The 21,500-nt window shown below is 39.1% G+C and overlaps 1 protein-coding gene across 4 annotated transcripts; it reads left to right on the forward strand.

Annotated features, from left to right (window-relative positions):
• The first annotated feature begins 72 nt into the window (after nucleotides 1–72).
• Nucleotides 73–20,836, forward strand: LOC122759229 (ATP-citrate synthase-like). 4 transcript variants are annotated; one of them, XM_044013913.1, is made up of 30 exons: nucleotides 73–210; nucleotides 3,779–3,960; nucleotides 4,073–4,195; nucleotides 4,715–4,777; nucleotides 5,121–5,311; nucleotides 5,767–5,846; nucleotides 6,291–6,421; nucleotides 7,262–7,380; nucleotides 7,575–7,711; nucleotides 8,032–8,093; nucleotides 8,412–8,529; nucleotides 8,790–8,944; nucleotides 9,207–9,300; nucleotides 9,541–9,597; nucleotides 10,314–10,340; nucleotides 12,211–12,352; nucleotides 12,884–13,052; nucleotides 13,134–13,238; nucleotides 13,878–14,074; nucleotides 14,185–14,266; nucleotides 14,927–15,037; nucleotides 15,130–15,257; nucleotides 15,348–15,441; nucleotides 15,841–15,995; nucleotides 16,119–16,269; nucleotides 16,496–16,639; nucleotides 16,809–16,922; nucleotides 17,182–17,264; nucleotides 17,812–17,888; nucleotides 17,978–20,384. In XM_044013913.1, exons 2-30 carry the CDS (start codon nucleotides 3,802–3,804, stop codon nucleotides 18,070–18,072), a joined length of 3,363 nt encoding a protein of 1,120 aa, XP_043869848.1. In that variant the 5' UTR covers nucleotides 73–210; nucleotides 3,779–3,801; the 3' UTR covers nucleotides 18,073–20,384. The 4 variants fall into 4 exon arrangements, with proteins under 4 accessions (XP_043869848.1, XP_043869849.1, XP_043869851.1 ...); XM_044013914.1 differs by lacking the exon at nucleotides 9,541–9,597; XM_044013916.1 differs by lacking the exons at nucleotides 9,541–9,597; nucleotides 10,314–10,340.
• Nucleotides 20,837–21,500: the final 664 nt, after the last annotated feature.

Consider the following 21,500-nt stretch of genomic DNA (forward strand, 5'->3'; position numbering starts at 1 on the left):
TCGGGGCGTTACGAATTGTTACACGTGACCTTTTCCAACCAATCAGGATCTTGTAGTGACGTGTATCCATGGTCAGATAATGGCGTGACGGGTTGACGGCTGGTAGAAGCAGACTCCCGGTTAGAGAAGAGGACGCGACTGTGCTGCCGTGTCATTTGTCACCAGGACACCACTCCCGTCTTTCGACAAGGCGTAACGTTCATTTATAAGGTAACTGTTTTTGTTCAGGTATTTTAACACAAGACGTTATGTTTTTAACTGTATAGTAGTTAGCTAGGCTCCGGCGGTTAGCTTGTCAGTTAGTGAGGAGTCCAGGTCAGCGAGTATGAGATGCTGCGAGGTTTCACGGACAAAGCTGAACACAGTATCATCTTGTCAGAGACAAAGATGTTTTATACATATCCTCCATTTTATCATACGTAGATCGTGGCCTTTAAAGTGCTTTACATTTAAAATTCAGTGATGTCGTTACCCCGTGGAGTTTTTGTTAATCTCAAGCTAACTCATTAACCTGACAATAGTTAGCAGCTCCTGCCTCACCGCGTGTCTAATTCTGTAGGTTTTGCTCATTGTCCCCGTGTAGGAAGTTGTGATTCACAGCTGAATTTACCGTAAAGCTGGTCTTCAGGAGTGGGTGTGGTAGTTGCCACAAGGGGGTTCATTCATTTTATTACTGGCCTGACGCAGACGATCATGGTCGAACTGAAACGCTTTCCTCCGGTTCTTGCTACTGCCCCCAAATTCTTCATCCCATGAAACCGTGGACTGTCACACATTTCACCACTAGGTAGATTCAAACATTGGACTTGACCCCGTGGTTTAGAGAAACAATGGGACGTCTACTCATCTGCTTTAAGACGTTTTTGGTGAAATAAAATAAAAATGGCTTGTATTCCGGGGGCTGTAATAAACTCACCGTGAGATACCATTGTTTTTACGGAGGCACATAAGATACGATTCATGTTATCAAGGCTCACTGCTTATCACTGTTTGGTTTATGGTGGAGAAAGTAGGTGCGATTCATAGAAGGTGATGCCATGCAACCTGCTGGGGTTCAGCGTGTCTCTGAATTGGCACTGAACCAAGACAAGCATGACCTGCACTTTGACATACCTTTGCTAAGGTGTGCAAACTGCAGAGTAACGATGAAGATGAAGGAGGCACATGCACATAATTATGAATGCCAGCTGCTGTAAAGTTAAAAAAAGAGGAAAGGAAACCTGCACATTGAAATGTTTTTGCTCCTGTCAGCTTAAGTGACATGGGCAGTGATGGGTTGGTTGAGCAGGTTGAACAACATTGTGTGATCACTGTGATGTCTTGAAATGGGAATATCAGGACCATTGATGCAGTGTGTCACATTTGTGTTGGCTCATCATCACCTCCTTTATGTCTGATAGCTTTCACAGACATGTTGGATGTCATAGCATTTTTCACCCTGTTTGGACCACCACTTGATTTTGTCAATAACTTTGGCTTAAATGTGAGTGACTTGTTTATGTTCTATAGTTAGAAGTTACGCGTGTTTTTTTATTGTTTAATCTGCCAATGATTGTTTCAGAGGCCATGTCTTCAGTGTTTGCTTTGTTCCACCAGAAATTCCTATCATTATGAAAAGGAACACTGTACACTGGAACCAAATATGATTAAAATAATTAACTGATCTTAAAAATGTTTGCCATTTAGCGTTGAGCACTTCTTGCATCTTTGCTCTGCAGGGCAAATATCAACTGGCACTTAAAATAATAATTTTAGGGTTTGAAATAGTTACATATATTAAAATATTATTCACATTAAGACATGCAGGCAGTCTTAATTATTCTTAATTATTATATTATTATTTTGATAATTGATTAATCAGTTTTAATGTTTGTAATTTATAAAACATCACATGTTTAGCCTCTTAAATGTGAATGTTTTCTGGTTTCTTTGCTCCATATAACAAATAAATAATTTAGACTGAATCATTTTGGTTTGTGGGCAACACAAGACATTTAAAAAACACTTTCTTACAAAGATTATTCGATTAATCGATAAAATAAAGGACAGATTAATCGAGTATGAAACTAATGGTTAGTTGCAGATCTAGTATTAACAGTCAGGTATTGGATATTTGGTTAAAAGAAATGGCTGCTTCTCTGGTCTTCATGAACTGGCCTAGTACAGACTCATTTTAATGACCTCTAGCTTCTCTATTAACTTTCCTGCCAGTTAGTCTGCTAATTTAGCATCTTTAAATATTGATGGCATAATAAAGTTTTTTTGGCTTTTGAATATTCCACAATCAAAATACCTTGCTTTCTGGTTTGTTAAACAGTCTACTAAATATAGAAGTTTACAAAATCTCCAAGCCTCTATGCAGTTTGTATTCAAAGTTTGACTTAACACCAACTTGTCTCTGTCTGTGATTGTGAGATACTGTGGTGTTGTGAGGGTTATTCTCTATGAGGCTACATTGCCCAAATCTTCATAAATAGGGAAGTGTATATTTCAGCCTGAGAAAAATGTATTTAGTGGTTGGTTAATTTGTGCAATTCAACAAGTTTTTAAGAGTCTTAAATTTGACCTGTAATGTCTGGTTTGCTCTTGTTTGGTGAGTGAATTTAGTGGAGTTCAGTTAAATGTTTGCTCACAATTAAAAGCCTTGCAGTGGGGGGGATCTGACAAGCTCAAATAGTGGTTGTTTGTTGATTCCACACTTAATCCTCTACTGAAGTGACATGTGTGATGATCAGTTTTCAGTTTGTGAACATGAGTTTGTCACACAAACACACACACAGCACACATACAGTTAACCGAGTCACAGACGAACGAGCTGTGGATGTTCAGTGCAGCTGACTGTGTGTGGAACAATCACTGATCTGTTTTGTTTATTCAAGTGAAAATAGGTTTTGTTTTCTCGTGTTTATTTTACAATTCAACACTTTTTTTTACCCCTTATGTGAAATCTCTAAAGACAGGATGTGTTCTAGTGATAACAGTATCTAGCGTCTTTTCAAACTGACGTTGGTTACTATTCATTGACAGTAGTTGGAAACACTGTCACGATCTCCAAACACAAGACAATGAATGACAGCGCAACTACTGATTATATTCATAATCGATTAATCGAGTACTTGTTTGGTTTGTAAAATGTCAATCAGACCAAACCTTGAATTGATGATTTTCTCAAAAGTCTTGTTTTGTCCACAAACCAAAATTATTCAGTTTTAATGAATTATTTGTTATATGGAGCAAAGAAACCAGAAAACATTCACATTGAAGAGTAAAAATGAGAGCTTGTTTCAATTATTGAAAAAACACTTTCATTAATTAATGGATTATCAGAAATAGATTATCAATATAGTTGACAAATAATTTAGTAATTGATTAATAATCGAATAATCATTGTAGCCCTAATCATGATCATTGTGAATCTTGGATTTTTAGGTTTGGATAGATTGTCCCTAGATGATTAATATGCACATTTCCCCTCGGCTAACAAAGATATCACTTACATTTAAATAGTAAGTAAAGGGCTATGTGGGTGTTAGCAAATGCTTTTATAGTTTATCTCAGTTTGGCACTTTGTGTGAAGAGATTTGTCACTGTTAAAATCTTATACCCAGATATTTATTGCTGGCAAGTAATCAGAAATCTGAAAAAGGCTACTGTTCTTAAGGGTAATTACATTACTGTGTGATTGTAATTATTTAAGTGAGGCACATTTAATCATGTTATGATATCCTAACTGTGGAGTTGCATTTGTCTCTTTTCCTCTGTTTCTCTTCCCCAAAAGTTACTGTGCTAACGAATGCTGAAATGTCAGCGAAAGCCATCTCAGAGCAGACGGGAAAAGAATTCTTGTACAAGCACATCTGCACCTCGGCCGCTGTTCAGAACCGCTTCTCCTATTCCAGAGTCACCACTGAGACTGACTGGAACCGCCTCACTCAGGAGCACCCATGGCTGCTGACAGAGGTACGACTGCTGTACTGCTATTCAAATTTACAAAACTCACATCCTATCATGGTAAATGGCTTTTGTGTACTTTTTGTGTGGTTTATCTGTCTTCCCCTCGCTCTTCCTGTAGCGGCTGGTGGTGAAACCAGATCAGCTTATCAAGCGGCGTGGGAAGCTAGGGCTTGTGGGCATCGACCTGGACCTGCAGGGAGTCAAGGAGTGGCTGAAAGACCGCTTCATGAAAGAGACCACTGTAAGCTGACTGTCATCTTTCTGTCTGTCTGTGAAATGATTTACTAAACTCTAAACACTATTATTTAAATGTGAGCTGAGATCCTCTTCTTGTCAAGTGCTGCAAACTTATTTTAATAAGCACCATGTCTAGTAGTAGTAGTAGTAGTAGTAGTAGTGGCCCAGTGTATGTCGTGGCCACATGCTTATGTTTAGATCTGCCAGGTCAGAGGTGATTTGGATGGTGGAGGAGGGCTATTCTGGTCAAACATATTTACAGATATGCTCTTACCCTTCAGTCAGACAGAACCACATGAGAGAGGAAACTTGCTTTTCTACTCATACCTTTGGTTGTTGCTTTTTTTTCTTCTTTTTTTTTTTCAATATTTTGTCTGTAAGATGAGATTGTTACTGTCCTTGACACCACATTTGTGTTGTGTTCAGCAATGCAGAGTTATTTTCCACTAGCATGTAAGTATACTGTAACTAGGTTAAACTTACATGCTTAAGATTTGTGACATTGAGTGTTTGTCTTGAATAGGTGGGCAAGGCAAAGGGTGTGCTGAAGAATTTCCTCATTGAGCCATTTGTTCCACACACACAGGTAATGTATTCCATTTTTCCAATGGCCTTTTCCTCCATATGCCCCACAGCAACAAAGAAAATGAACTCTCAGTCCATTCAGCAGGGCAATAAAACCACTCATTGAGAATTTGTTTAGGGTGGTAAATTACTTTATATCTTTGAAGCTGACACACAGGGGGTAAATTATGCTGCTGTGTTGTGTATCAGTGGAAAAATTAGAATTTCATGTTAAGGAATCCTAGATGTTCAATCTAGAGTTCTACATCTCATAAATCAGTGATAACACACTCTGCTGTTTGCAAACTAAATCTATGGAAACATCTTTGAGTGTTTTTTTGTTTTTTTTTGTCTGGCTACTGCAGGAGGAGGAGTTCTATGTGTGCATCTATGCCACACGTGAGGGGGATCATGTGCTTTTCCACCATGAGGGAGGAGTGGAGGTGGGTGATGTGGATGCCAAGGCCCAGAGGCTGATGGTTGCAGTGAATGAAAAGCTGACTGAGGACCAAGTCAAAGAGCATCTCCTCACAAATGTTTCTGAAGATAAGAAAGGGTATGGCTGCAAATGTTGTTCTTTATTTCATATAAACATAGGCATCTATAGCACTAAAACTAGGGTGGCACGATACCACTTTTTTTTCTTTTTCCGATACCATAAACTCGAGTATCTGGCGATACAGTTGGTACCACCACCGTCATGGGGGCAACTGTTTATGGTAGATGTTGCCAGTTGAATAGGCACTTTTTTCTTTCTTTTTTTGTATTTCTTGTATCTGTGACTGTTGTGTGGCCTTGCATTTCATTCCCTCCCTTTTCTAAACACCATCCCAGTGTGCAGAGAACACAGTGTTCTCTCTTTTATACTGTCTGATTTAACTATGTGGGACTAGTTTAACCTTCGAGGGAAAGTACACCACTGAGAACTCAATCTGTTTTGCTATAATATTTTAATTTGAGATTTAATATTTGACTCTGTCCTCCCTTTTTCTCTTGTTTTTCTCCCTAAAGAGTCCTGTCTAATTTTATCGTGGGCCTCTTCAACTTGTATGAAGACCTCTACTTCACCTACCTCGAGATCAACCCTCTTGGTAATTTATTTTATGTCTTTATAGTGAAATGTATTTAACTCAGTTCCTAGAAACAAGATCCAATATTAACTTTTGGAATCATTTTTCTTTTGTAATAGCAACTTGTGCACATACTCAATATTTATAATTAGAATTGGTTATTTTAGCACACACACAAATTAGTGATAGTGAATTTGACCTCTGCATGTAACCCATTATTATCAGACACCAGTACTGAACACACACAAGCCAGGCGCAGGTGCAGTAGGCAGCACTTATGTGCACCTGAGGAGCAGTAGAAGATTGGATGCCTTGCTCAGGGACACCCCAGCTCTTGGCCTATCCTGAGATTGAACTAGCAGCCTTCCACCTATTTCTTTACTCCTTGTTTTTAGAAAATCTCAAACTAATGATGGCTTTGTTTTTTTGTTTTTTTTTATTTCTTCTATTTCTTCTATCAACCAGTTGTTACTGAAGGTGGAGTGTACGTACTTGACATGGCTGCTAAGATCGATGCCACAGCGGATTACATCTGCAAGGCTAAATGGGGGGATGTGGAGTTTCCACCACCTTTTGGTAGAGAGGCGTATCCAGAGGTGAGACCTGAACCACAATGCATTTTGGGTTGTTTCTATTCAGACAAATTATCTTATGATGTTCTCATTTGCAGTTTATTCATAGACGATACATGGTTACAGTTTTGTTCAGCAGACGCTTTTCATATATTTTTTTTTTTATCTGTATTCAGTCAAAATCTGCTACAGATTTTTCTTTTCTGTAGTTTCATCTCTGAAACACTTATGTACACACTTATTAGAATTGTTGCGTTACAAACAAATGGGACCTTCCTCAGATCTTCACACTGTCTGACAGACATCCTAAAGTCTGTTCAGAATTAGTGAAGTGACTAAGGCGAGTTGAGCCGGTGGAAATGCAGCATAAGTTTAGGCTCCTTATCAAGGAAACCTACATCTGTTACAGTGTTGGCTGTAACCTGGCATTTTTTATGGAAATGACTAAGCTCCAGCTTATCATCACTAGATGCTGACTCAACCCATTTCCTCCTGCAATTGTTTTTCTTTTTCTTTTCTGATTAGATTTGCACCACCCTTAATGCACACAAAGAGATGATTTGTAGATGATTAAATGCCCTAGATGTGCAAAGGCCTGTAGACTTCACAGATTAATTTTGTTTAACAACTGCATATGTCTCAAGTCATTTAAATTTCAAATTATTCAAGAGCTGTATCAGATTTCATCATATCCTTACTTAAAACGCAATCGTAGCAAACATTTACTGATAATCCTTATAAAATTAAAACATAAATGCATTTATGCCTGACATTCACCAGACTGTCTATGTTTCCCTGTTATTATATCCATGGTAGCAAACTACCCCTTGGGGAGCAATAAAGTTTATCCTATTTGTCTTACAGGAGGCATACATTGCAGATCTGGACGCAAAGAGTGGTGCCAGTTTAAAGTTGACATTGCTAAACCCTCGTGGCCGAATCTGGACCATGGTGGCTGGAGGAGGGGCTTCAGTTGTCTACAGGTAGGTTCCATGTTTGATTTTTCAGCAAACAGGAACCAACTACTTGCTTTGCTTCATGCCTTAGACCTAGTATTTGCCTTCAGTACATGACTGTTTTTATATTTGGTTTCGAGCACTGACGAATAAGCAAATGTTCAGTCATCACACTGCGATCAGGAAACAATACTTGACTGTCCATCTTCTGTCTTTCTCAGTGACACCATCTGTGACCTGGGCGGAGTGGATGAGCTGGCAAACTATGGAGAATATTCCGGTGCTCCCAGTGAGCAGCAGACGTACGACTACGCAAAAACCATCCTATCTCTCATGACACGTGAAAAACACCCTGAAGGTGAGTGCAGCCACATCACTTTGGTGCATATTTCTCCCACTCCAAAAAAAAAAGTAGGCCAAAGGTTAAATGCTGGAAAGAGGAATTTACCTTCAGTCTTGACTGCTTTAAAAGACTTGGACATGTTTTTGCATTTTAAAGTGTTTTTTTAAATGTTCTCTAATGTGGCCCTTGTTTTTCCTTCAGTGTGTCTCAAGGTTAATATTCACGATGCATATGTTGCCAGCAATAAATAGACTTCACGGCTGTCACTTTAACTTTGTCATTGGGTGTCACATTTCACTCATGGCGGTATCACCCCCCCTCTCTTCGTCCTGCAGGGAAAGTGCTGATCATCGGAGGAAGTATTGCCAACTTCACCAATGTAGCAGCCACATTCAAGGTGAAAAGCATTCATGTGTTTATCTCAAACACCGTGAAGATTAAAATATCAACACTGTCACATTTCCATGTAGTATAAGTTTGTGAGGAAGTGAAAAGCCACCTCCTAATCTGAAAGCATTTACTTTGTAAGAAAGAAGACACTGTCTGTATTTCTAACATGTCAGTAGAGGCTAATCAAATTGTCAAATTAGGTTAATTACGTATACCCACAGTGGCTTACCATATGTCATTGAGCAACACTTGAAAGAATGTAGTTTATTTTTCAACAGTCTGCAGTGTGTTCCACATAGCTGACCTGCCTGTGTCCCCCCCCCAGGGCATTGTCAGGGCCATCAAAGACTACCAGGGTCCTCTGAAGGAACACGAGGTCACCATCTTTGTACGACGTGGTGGACCGAACTACCAGGAGGGCCTGAGGGTGATGGGGGAAGTAGGTGAGTGAGATGAAGCAGATGGGTATCAAGAAAAAACTAAAATTTTAATATACAATGGAAATAGTTGTGCATTAAGCAAATTTTAGGGTTCCCTCTTTAAACTGTAATTATTATTTATTTAGTTAAATGTTGCAGGATGTAATTGATTCATTTATGTTTTTTTATGTTTAAGTGTGCACAAGTGGAGAATACACATGCATGTTTTCACTTGAAACCTCTGTAGTGGTGTTTTAATAAAGTTTGACTGTTTTCCTCTGAAGGTAAGACCACGGGTATTCCTATCCACGTGTTTGGTACTGAAACCCATATGACGGCCATTGTCGGTATGGCCCTGGGCCACCGACCAATCCCTAACCAGCCCCCAATGGACGCACATACTGCCAACTTCCTCCTTAATGCCAGCAGTAGTGCAAAGGTTTGTATTTTTCCCATTAACTTACACTTCCATTAACTTTGACTGGATCTCAAATGCATCCTCACCCCGATCTGTGAAATATCCTCTGATCCACTTCTGGTTCAAATTGTCAGTGTTTACCATGGAGTGATTTACTTGTGACCACTGCCATTGTCAATACTGGCCACATCATCTTTTTTTCCTACTATTTAAAAATAGTAATATCAAATTTCATTGTTATTAAATATCCTTCTGGAAAATATTACTTTCTTATCTGCACCAGACTCCAGCTTCCACAAGGACGGCTTCCTTCTCTGAACCCAGGTCACCCAGTGACGCCACTCCAGCAAAAAAGTGTAAAGCAGGTCTTCCAGCAGGTAACCGAAGCTTATATACTCACAGCTCCTTTTATCTTGTCAGCAACACTTCACGTACTCATACACTTATGCCTTTTAATTTTTCTCACTCTCACTACCTTTTATTTCTCCCTCCCCGATGCTGTCACTGCTGCATTTTCTTTTGACTTCTCCCCCTCTGTTACATCCTCTCCTTTTTTCTTTTAATTTGCTTCACAAACTATCCTCACCCTCTGTCTTTTTCATGCTTGTTTTTCTAAGACTCTCTTCATACTATACTGTGGCCTCTGAAGAATGTGGTCACAGCAGATTGGAAAGGTAAGTGATAGGTTTGCCCTGCACTGTGTTCACCTGCACCCCACCAAACACACTGCATTGTTTTGCTTGTTTTTCCCTTTTACCTCTCACATTCTTAATCTTCACAGAATGGAGTGTGCTTGTGTGTTACACTTCCATGTACAGCTGTGTGACGTGACCAAATTTTGTATGCATACAGGTTGTTTCATATTCTGACACATCTCACTATTCTTGCCTTTTCTGTACCATGTAAATTAAGTATATGTATTTGCAGATGTGAGGTGGCAGCAGCAGCTGTTTTCTCCATCTTCATGATTCTGTCTATGTGTTGTAGTGCCTCTTGCAATTTGAGTGTTTTTTTTCTTTGTTTGTTTTTATATCTCTCGGCTATGTATGTGGCTCTCTCGGTGGTGAAAAAGGTTAATACACATCTCAGCTCCAAAAAAGATGCTAGAATATTATAGCTGATTATGGTACACATTGAAATGTGACTTTGACAGTTGCTCATCTATACCTCTTGCTGCTTTGTACGGCAGCAAATCAAATGCTCTTTAGCCGCTCAGCTTTGCATGTTCCTTCCTCTACCAGGCTTTTTGTTTCAGAGAAGAGAAGGACGTAGTTGCCACAATGCATTGACGTGTGTTCAATGAAAAGAATAAGGTTCAGATGAACTCCTTTTCTCTTTTTGTGCTCATTTTGTCATATCTTGTGTTTCCATCCCATGGGGGTCACAAAAGCACAAGCTTCTTCAGCCTGCAGTGGAGGTATGGAAGGGTGTGAAAACCTGTCCTCTCGGTCCTCTCTCTGCTTCCCTCTGCCTTCCCATTGTTGTCCACTCTGTGAGATGTTTTGGCATTCTGTCTTTTTCACATATTTACGGTGGCAGAAGGGGTGCTGTATTTAAAGGGCGCTGTATTTTAAGGGCACTGCTATTATATCACAGAATTTAAATTGGTTTAATCAAACTCAGTACGTTTACATGAGATTAGAAAGAAAGAAACAAGTCATTGTGTTGACTTTAAAACACTCAAAGTCAGACTATAACATACCCAGATAATGTAATTGGAAGTCAAATTACTCCTGAATGTCTTCAGTCAGTCCAGAGTCAGACTCGAGCAGGACTGGGTGCTCTTCACACGTGCCACAGTTCTCACCCTGGCTTTAAAACTGGACATAATGGAGGAAGCCGCCGGCATACAGCCACAAAAACATGATGAAATTCAGTCTGGTACATTTCTTTGAGTGTGGCGAAGACTGATTTGAAAGACTTAAAAGTTCATGAATGGTAGGAAGATGGCACTCAAAATACTAACCACTAGCTTCCAGCTAAACCAGAAACAGAGGCGGACACAGTGCAGGACAGCAGTCCAATTCTAGTCAAACTGACTTAATTGTGCATGGAAACATACTGACTGATGCGTAGAGTTTTCTTAATTAAGTTCGATTAACTTGGGAAATGCTCTAAAACCTTACCAGGGCAATGTAACATTATAATTATACTTAAAGACAAAACGATGAGTTTTTCACGGTTTGTACAAATTGATTATTTCAAATCGCAGTATGTGATTTCATTAGCTTCTTCCTGAAACATGACTCTTCCCTCGGTTGAGGTTCACTCTGTTTAGAGTGCAGTGAACAGTGAATGACTGAAGACAAATTATTGTTGCGCAGATGTTACTGCAGGGAAGTCCATAACAAATGTGTGAAAACATGGTGACAAACAACGACATGCTTCAAGCCACGTTCTGACAATCTGCGTTCAAAATAGACCAATCGAATTTAGAAGAGATTGAATAGAAGTAGTTTTAATATGCCTGATCTCAGTGGACAACACATCCAATTGTAACCCTTCACATATGAGTTCATATTACTGCCAGGTAGCTGCAGTATTGGCCCTGAAGATTTTGAAATGTATGACTTCTACGTTAAGTAAGGCTGTGTCACTGTCAGTGTTATGTCTTCCGGATAGATTTACATGGTGTTCCAGGTGGATAATGATGGATAATGCAGGTATTTTCTTCTAACTTACAGAAGAAAATCTTTGCACAGTTTATTCCTAAAGAACTGAAGTAAATCCATTATTGGAATTAAATATTGAAAAAAATATCTATTTTATGAGAAAAAAGTAGTTGTACTTTGCATGCAAGAATACAAAGTTTGTCGCCTCAGTTTCCTTAATACAAATTCAAATAACATTATGAAACTCCAAAAGAAGGATTTTATTTTTTGTGACCTAGAGGGGGTGGACAAAATAGTGCGCCAAGTAACTTGATTGCACGTTTTTTAAGTGGCTAATTAGCAGCATATGTTTGTTCACATGACAAAACATTTATACTCCGATTATAATGCCCATATCAAATAAACCCATGGTATTTTAAGCAGGGATTATGACAATCTACTGTACATCCGTTATAGCAGTGTTTTGTCTTTAATCAGAAAGGGTTATTTTCTCTACCTTCGGTCTCTCTCATCATAACAAGCTTATTCTGTACTCTGCTTGTTACCATCCCCATTCCTGGTGTTTTCCTGAGCCAGACCTTCTCCTCCTCCTCCTCCGCCTCTAGATAGTGAATTCTATTTTTCCTTGCTCCCCTCTGACTTTAATATCTCTTTCTTTCTGCCTTCTTCTTTCAGCCAAAGCCACTACACTCTTCAGAAAAAACACCAAGTCCATTGTGTGGGGAATGCAGACGCGCGCCGTGCAGGGCATGCTGGACTTTGACTACGTGTGCTCCCGGGATGAACCTTCTGTGGCAGCTATGGTCTATCCCTTTACGTAGGTTCCTCAAAGCTCCAGCTCTGATGTGGGAAATTTAAAAGGGTTGATGTTGTTTCTATTGAAAACCATTTCTATTAATTCAGACGTATGGTTTGACCTGTTGGTGTATGTTTTCCACAAACACATACTGACAATGTTTCTACTATGTGTGAAATGACTGTTGGTTAAACATATTTTGTTCAAAGTTGCAGTCGTTGCCAAGAATTTTTAAGTTTTTACACATATCCTGTTTTAATATACTATTTTAATATACAATTTTCTTGATTAAATGTGCTATGTTTTTTTCCACAGATTTGGGTTGTAGTTGGTTCAACTTTGATATTTTAAGTAGAAAACGAGTACTAAAGATCTAAGGGCATGGAAATAATTGTACTATCTTACTCACAAACAATAAATATACAGTTGAAGCAATTGGTTAGATTGGTGACAACCCAAATCAATATTGTTCTATAGGTTAGTAAAATGCTTTTGTGAAGTTCTCCTGAAATAACACTTGGCTCTTTTGCTTTTTGTTCCTGTTGTGTCCAGTGGAGATCACAAGCAGAAGTTCTATTGGGGCCACAAAGAAATCCTGCTGCCAGTCTACAAGAGCATGGCTGATGCCACAAAGAAGCACCCGGAGGTGGACGTCATGATCAGTTTTGCGTCGCTGCGCTCAGCCTTCGACAGCACAGTGGAGGCCATGCAGTACCCACAGGTAGAAGGTCATTCTGTATGTCCTGTATAAAACATGCAAGTCAGACAAAGTTTAATTTCTTCAATTAAATTGTGCTTCCAGATTCACACCATTGCCATTATAGCCGAGGGCATCCCTGAAGCACAGACGAGGAAGCTGATCAAGATGGCGGACGAGAAAGGCGTCACAATCATTGGTCCTGCCACGGTATGCAGCTGCATCACACACACAGACAATCACAGTACTCATTCATTCACCCTAATTTAGTCGTCATCACCAGGGCTCTAGTGTTTCCTAAACATTGAACATTGTGTTGCGACAGAATCAGCAATTTGTTACATATTTTTTAAAAAACAATCAGGGTTTAAAGAAACCGTCAGGGTTTTCCCTGTTGATCTAACCAGGCTTTTAATGTTTGTGTTTGTTTATGTGTACACACTGTATGTACATAGCACAAAGCAGTTGAAGACAAACGTTTACCTACACCGTATTCTAGTTTTCTTGTTTATTCTCGTTAACAACCATTTACATACGTGTGAATGTATATGGGAAATGACAGAAAGGCAGCTCTTAAAATTGTGGCGCATTGGAAAAATTTGGTGCATTGGAAAAATGTTGGTTGTGCAATCAATGCATAAAAGACCTGATTGTGTGTGTGTGTATGTGTGTGTGTGTGTGTGTGTGTGTGTGTGTGTGTGTGTGTGTGTGTGTGTGTGTGTGTGTGTGTGTGTGTGTGTGTGTGTGTGTGTGTGTGTGTGTGTGTGTGTGTGTGTGTAAAGATATTTTTAAAACGAGTACAATCACAAGTCACTAATGAATTTGATACCCATTATGTGTGTGTCACAGGTCGGTGGCATCAAGCCAGGCTGTTTTAAAATTGGCAACACCGGTGGTATGCTGGATAACATCCTGGCTTCCAAACTGTACCGTCCAGGCAGCGTGGCCTATGTGTCACGCTCTGGAGGCATGTCCAACGAGCTGAACAACATCATCTCCCGCACCACAGACGGTGTCTATGAAGGTGTCGCCATTGGAGGAGACAGGTATAAGAAAGGAACCTGTTGAAAATGTTTAGATTTTATCTTTGCTTCTCAGAAATGTTTTGTTTATTGACTTTCTCATGGGGGTACTACTAATTTTATTCTTTGCGCAGATATCCAGGCTCGACCTTCATGGATCACGTTCTTCGTTACCAGGACACTCCAGGCATTCAGATGATAGTGGTGCTGGGAGAGGTGAGATCACTGTTCATCCCTGTTTTAGCTTTAAAACAGGGCTGTCCAAACATTTTTCATAGAGGGCCAATGATCCATTCAGACATTATTTTTAACAGTAAAAGTTACATTCAAAGGCACTATTTTATAACAATTTTATTTTCATTGTCAGAATCATGATTTTTAAATGGCAACGTCAACAGAAGTGATCAAATGAAACAAAAATAAATAACAATTCTGCCTTTCTTTCAAATCTGAAGTCAGACAACATAGTAACAAAGTAATATCTACAGGTTTATAATATATACAGGTACATAACACCAACAGAGTAATAACTGGTAGGACATTTAATACAATAAATGCACTGTTTTGTAACAGTTTTGCTGTTGGTGAATGCATATATCCATCTGTCACGGCTATGATGCAAACCCTGACATTGCGACTCCTAACTAGCATGTAGTGGACTTCTCTGGGCCAATTTTCTGTCCCAGTCCGTCCCTGGCCATAAATAAAACATGATTAAACCGAAAGCTGCAGGCTGTATAAAATCTCAGGGCTGGACTTTAGACATTCCTGCTTTAATGTATTAAACTTGGTGGATTTATGTGTAATTAATTAAAATTGTGTTTTGGTAAAAGCTGTTTCTCTTTTTTTAATCTCTCTTTTAATCTGACCATCTAGATTGGAGGCACAGAGGAGTACAAGATCTGCCAAGGCATCCAAGAGGGCAGGATAACCAAGCCTGTAGTGTGCTGGTGTATTGGAACCTGTGCCACCATGTTTGCTTCAGAGGTTTGTTATGAAGAGAAAAATGCTTTGAACTCAAAATCCCTGACCCCTCACCTTTACAATATTATACAGAGTGTGACTCTTGTCATCTTCAGGTTCAGTTCGGCCATGCAGGGGCCTGCGCCAACCAGGCTTCAGAAACAGCGATGGCCAAGAACCAGGCTCTGAGGGACGCCGGGGCTTTTGTTCCCAAGAGCTTTGACGAGCTGGGAGATGTCATCAGGTTAAATGATTTTCACTTAATCATGTTTGTCGCTGATTTGTTTTCAGAATGTTTCACTCATAACACATTTGCATATACATATTGAAACAGGACTGTTTATGATGAGCTGGTGGCCAATGGTACCATCGTTCCTGCCCAGGAGGTTCCTCCTCCAACTGTACCTATGGATTATTCTTGGGCAAGGGTAAGAAAACATTCAAGGTCCATTCTCGTTTTGTTTGACTGTACATCCTAATATACACAGATATCAATACAGTGTAGATATGTGAGTGAGTGAGTGAGTGAGTAAGTATAATAGTATTTTGGCTGAAATAATGAAATGTTTATGATGTGGAGTCCTTCAGTTTAAGTGTTGTGACCGTGGTATTTTTTAAGCTAAACATTTTATAGTCAAAATATAAACTTGTTGGTGCTCTCTTGTGGACAAAACATGTAATGACACTGTTTCTTTTCTTTTGGCACTGCAGTTTAACCTACTTTATGGATTACAATACACTTCGATACCAATCTGTGCTTCACACCACACTGTGTCCACATACCAGTGTTTAACTCCATCTCTTTGTCACTGTTGGATTTCCTCCAGGAGTTGGGACTGATCCGTAAACCAGCGTCGTTCATGACCAGCATCTGTGACGAACGAGGCCAGGAGCTCATCTATGCCGGCATGTCCATCACCGAAGTCTTTAAAGAGGAGATGGGCATTGGAGGCGTGCTGGGTTTGCTCTGGTTCCAGCGCAGGTGAGTCTGTTAGTGAGAGGTACTGCTGTGGATCACTTACTGTGAGGATAAACAATTGCTCATATATCTTACTATAAACGTATTTCTTACTGTTATTATTAATATAGTGGTTATTTTGTTTAGGTTGCCCCGCTACGCCTGCCAGTTCATTGAAATGTGTCTGATGGTGACAGCAGACCACGGGCCCGCTGTCTCTGGTGCACACAACACCATTGTCTGTGCTCGTGCAGGCAAAGACCTGGTGTCAAGCCTCACCTCTGGCCTGCTCACTATCGTTAGTATTAATGACTCACACACAAGCACAATTAACACTGTCTGCATCAAAGAAAAGAGAATTGATAAAAACATACACATCCAAAACACTTTTGAGAAGAAACTGTCCCGTACCCTTTTGTTTTTCTACTTGCAATTTTAAATGTGGTCCAGGACAAATGTTGATGGATGATCCCATTTCTTTCTCTTCTTTCTGGACTGAAACATGATTTCTTCATAAATTGCAGGGTGACCGTTTCGGAGGTGCTCTGGATGCAGCTGCAAAGCAGTTCAGTAAGGCCTTCGACAGCGGCATGCTGCCCATGGAATTTGTCAACAAGATGAAGAAGGACGGGAAACTGATCATGGGCATCGGCCACAGGGTCAAATCGGTACACAAGCATGCAACTTCTCTCATTCCCCACAAGTTACATTTATCATGTGGCCTTTTTTAAATGAAAGCAGGAAGTAGGAAGCAGGAGTCCCTGAGTTGACTCATTTTATTCACCAAATCAACTTCCAACGCCCGTGTAAACAGGATATTTTGTCTTGTGTTTTCAGATTAATAACCCAGACATGCGGGTGCAGATCCTGAAGGACTTTGTGAAGCAGCATTTCCCTTCCAGCCAACTACTCGACTACGCCCTGGATGTCGAGAAAATCACCACTTCTAAGGTATTTATCAGATTTAGCCTGTGTGTTACTCTTAATTCTAATTTTTATTTTTATTGGGGACTTTTACTGGGGACAAATACATTTTTTTTTTAATTGAACTGAATTTACCCCCAAGTGAAAATGTCATTAAAATGTAAAGCAGCTGCATAAGAAGTAGAACATTTTACTAACAACGACCTGTTTCAATCAGACATCTTTGATGAACATGCAGATCCTTTTCTCCTTTATTGACAATATTATACTGAAATGTATTTTTCAGAAACCCAACCTAATCCTCAATGTAGACGGTTTTATTGGTGTTGCCTTTGTGGACCTGCTCAGAACATGTGGCGGCTTCACACGGTAAGAATATCGGCTTTGAGGAGATGCATTTTATCATCTGTGCATATTATAGAGTGGTTACTAAACAGAAAAAAAAACACTACACCAATACATTTTAATTTGTTACTGACTTGAGCTTTTCATTCAATATTAAGATTAAAAAGGGAGTCGGCTAATTTTTAGTAGATTATTTTGCAAATAAAACAGCCTCTGATGCAATGCAGAAAAATGTCACCACTCATTTAACAGTGTTACATTTAGCCTTTATTTTACAGGAAGTAGCAATGTGATTCAAATCTGTTTGTTTAGAAGTGTAAAGTTTAGTTAAACTGTCATACATACACTGTAAGTATAAATAATATTGTCCTTTTTTATTTAATTCATTTATCATAAAGCATTTTTCAATGTCTTGTAAGACATATTTTAGATTAGTAGTTATTAAGTAGGTATTAAAAGTGTTAATCTTGTATACATTAAAGTGCATGATCTGTTGTGTTGCTCTGTGCACGGTTGGCAAACTGACCAGTGTTGTTTTTTTTTTCCCACATGAATGTTGAACTGATTCCAGAGATGAGGCTGACGAGTTTGTGGAGATCGGTGCACTAAATGGCATCTTTGTCCTCGGCCGAAGTATGGGCTTCATCGGTGAGTCTAATTCAGTGTGACTATGTGACACCAACTATGTGCAAAATGTAGTTAAGTTATCTAAATTGTGTCCCATCTTGCATCAACAGGCCATTACCTGGACCAGAAGCGGCTGAAACAGGGACTGTACCGTCACCCCTGGGACGATATCTCCTATGTGCTTCCTGAACACATGTCCATGTAAAAAAAAAAACCACGTCCCAGACTGGGACACCCTCGTTTCACTCCACATACATTTACTCTCTGGTTATGACAATAGCTGTCTCTTGGGAAACAAAGGGCAGGATGACTCTGGAAAGTAGAAGTATTATCTAGTTTAGGGATCTGGGTAAAGTTTTTTTCAATCTAGTTTTTACGGAGACAAAGGGGAGTATATTTTTAGATTTAGTTTTTGACAAATAATTTAAAAAGTCTGAGATGTAACTGATTCAGTTTTGAAGAAAGAGCCAAACCAATGCAAACTTCAAATGTGCAAAATTCAAAACTGAGCGCCAGCATGTCGGACCACAATAAGTATACTATCGTGATTGTGCACACATAGTACATGCATGTGTCGGCCCTGTTGTCAGGAAAACGGACACCTAACACTTGTGACCTGTAAGGGAGGAGGGCTCTCTGGGGACATGTTGACCAACGTTCTGCCTCGACAGCTCTTCTAGTGCTGTGTTTAAGTGTAACAAGCACACTCGAAATTGTGTAAACAACATCTCCATCTGAGTTTTTAGATAACTTTAAGCACTTTAAGAACTTTAAGCACATCATTGATATGATGAGAACGTAAAAGCTAAGATCATGGTACATGGTTCTGTTGAGCTAAGAAAACATCGGTACTGACTACATGTTTACGTAAATGATATTTGTTTCCTGACATCGCGTGAGGCCAAATGCTGCAAATTGCGCCTTTTTTTTATTAAAAAAAAATTAATAATGATAATGAAGGCTTCTGTTACATAGTTGGCTTAAAGCACATTTAAAATCTGACTCCTGATTTTTATGGGGTCTGATGAAAATGCAGGAGCAGCTGCTGCTGGGAAATGTTTTCAAGTTCACCAATACACTCGTATTGTCTTTTCTGTTCTGTTTGCAAACAATAGTTCTGATTTATTTGAACATGCATCTGCCTGTTCCAGTCCACAACAAAGTGTGCTTAAGTATACTTCCTTCAGAGTCTTGCACCTTAGTTTTAACACTAGTAAATGTAGACCCACTGTGGGTTTTCTAATTTCTTTCTGACTTTCACTCCTATTAAGAAAGATAATATTAAACCAAATTGGTAGATATAACCCAGTAGTAGCTATAACAGGGTGTATCTAGATTGAACATTTTGAGAATGAGGCATTAACAGATTAAGCAAGGACACATACCCAGGATCTAAAGCCTCACTTCCGTTAAGCAGTACAGTGCAATTTGTCATGATAACCCTGCGCTGGTTTGCGTGTCCACTACAGGTTAAAGTTGTACAGAGTGCAGTGTGTTTAGCTCCATCCCTAAAGAGCCGGACCGCTGTGCTTGATACCCCAACATTAGTGTGCCAAACACTGGGTCACTTACCTTGGTACTCCACTTAATGTTTGACAGTGAAATCACAAATAATTGCGTAACACTGAAGTGATCCGGACTTTGCCACTTTGTGGAAACAGGGTCAGTAACATTGACTTTCTGTTTACAACCCCTGTTGTAGACAAGTAATTGAAATTCATCAACTACTGTAAATTTGATGCAGTTTATTTTACACTACTCAAATTAATTTACTTGTGCTGCAGTTCAGAATATCTATTAGGAAATGGGAGAATGTCAAAGCAGGACAGAGGAAACGCTTCATGAATGAGCCCTATGAGTCTTGGAAGCATCTTTAGTGAGGGACCATGAAAGCATTTTGCTTTTTTCTGGGATGTTATTGTTCTTGTAAAATGGGAGAGTTGTTGACTCGGAAAAATAATCGTTCACTAAAAAAAACAAACTCAAAGTGCTTTGTAACTACCCACTCTGCAGCCTGTTGTGTTTGGTCCTTGTTTTGCTGTTTTTATTTAACTATGAAAGAAATGCTTTGTTTTTGTACTATGCTGTCATATAGTATAATAATGATGATAATAATAATAATAATAAAGGGCGTATTGTTTTACTTTTCATGTTAGCTGGTGTCCGTTAATTCTGTGCTAGTGGAACAAGAGCGAGCTGACGGAGAGTAGAACAATGATTTCAATGACCCTACTTAAATAATTACAAATGGCTTTGTGATATCAGGGTCCTCACTTTGGTGAAATTTAATCATAGAGTAAAAATGGCATAGAGCTTGAAGCTATTCCAAAGAAATGATGAGGTGAAAGCTAAACAGTATTTTACTTGCAAATATGGTATGAAAGGACAGACGCCAAAAGCTGTTCCACTGTGACTTTGGTAGCATTTGGTTGTTTTCTTTGTTCACTCATCTGTTATATACATGATCTTCAATTTATGGATTGCAAACTAAAAATTATAAACCTTTACAAATTTAAAGAGTCCGTCAAGCTGTTAATCTGTGTGCATCACTAAAAATAGAATAAATAAAATACTACAGTACATTTTAAATATTGATGGTAAAAATAAAAAAAAAGTTCTGCTTCTTCACACACAAAACAACTTCCAACACCCTTGTAAACGAGATGTTTTGACTATGTTTTCAGATCAACAACCCAGACATGCGGGTGCAGATCCTGAAGGACTTTATTTCATAACAATACAGTTATCAATCATAGTGCATTTGAATACACACACTGCTATTTTCTAAGCCACCTGCATACATTGATAAACCATAAACGCATGTTCACTAAACTAACAACTCTGCAGAGAAAGGCCACTTAATATCATGTTATAATGAAAACATGACCTGTGACCTCCCCCTCTCACTTTAAAAGCAGCGCGTGTGGCCAAGACAAAGCTGCCAGCTGACACTCGGTTGTAATGATCACATTATTAATTGTATTACACTCAACATTAAATTATATATTATATGTGCAGAAGCTTGTTAAGTGTTTTAATTACAGTTCACTTTATTTTTTACATTCTTCCATAGCAAAACAAACACTTTTACTTTGAAATTCTGTGAAATGTGTGTGTGTGTGAAATTTTAAATCCCTCCAGGTCATTCGAGTTTGACACCCCTGTTATAGGAAATTTGTTTTCACAGTCTTGCCTCACACCAGGTGACACACAAGTGTCAGTCAAAAGTGTTGGACACACCTGTATTATTTTCTACTTTGTGGCAAATGCTACAGACATCAAAACACACATAGAATCATGTAATACACAAAAAAAGTGTTAAACAAACCAGAATATGTTTTAGATTTTGTGTGTTTTTGTCAAAACTGCTTCTGTGTGTGTTAGAGTTTATGAAGGACAGTCTTATCTCATCAGTTGTGTCAAACAGAGTTGTGTACAGTAAATAACACTAGTCGACTACTGTTCTAATCCATATCATGGCAAGAACTAATCGACTTCACATGATATCATGGTTCTTGTGGGAAATGTTATAGGAGAGAAAATCATCATGAGTTCACTTATATCTAGGGGCAGGGATCACAATCTGGCAACCCAAAGGAACTGATCAACTATGTTAAATAATAAATCATCATT

The sequence above is a fragment of the Solea senegalensis genome, linkage group LG18 (genome assembly GCF_019176455.1).
Source record: "Solea senegalensis isolate Sse05_10M linkage group LG18, IFAPA_SoseM_1, whole genome shotgun sequence".
NCBI lineage: Eukaryota > Metazoa > Chordata > Actinopteri > Pleuronectiformes > Soleidae > Solea > Solea senegalensis.

Bases quoted from the DNA above. Each gene is read 5' to 3' on its own strand.
- LOC122759229 (XM_044013913.1), top strand. From the start codon at position 3,802: ATGTCAGCGAAAGCCATCTCAGAGCAGACGGGAAAAGAATTCTTGTAC. The intron at 12,353-12,883 runs GTAGGTTCCTCA...TGTTGTGTCCAG, and splicing joins GCTATGGTCTATCCCTTTAC to TGGAGATCACAAGCAGAAGT. The intron at 14,075-14,184 runs GTATAAGAAAGG...TTCTTTGCGCAG, and splicing joins GTCGCCATTGGAGGAGACAG to ATATCCAGGCTCGACCTTCA.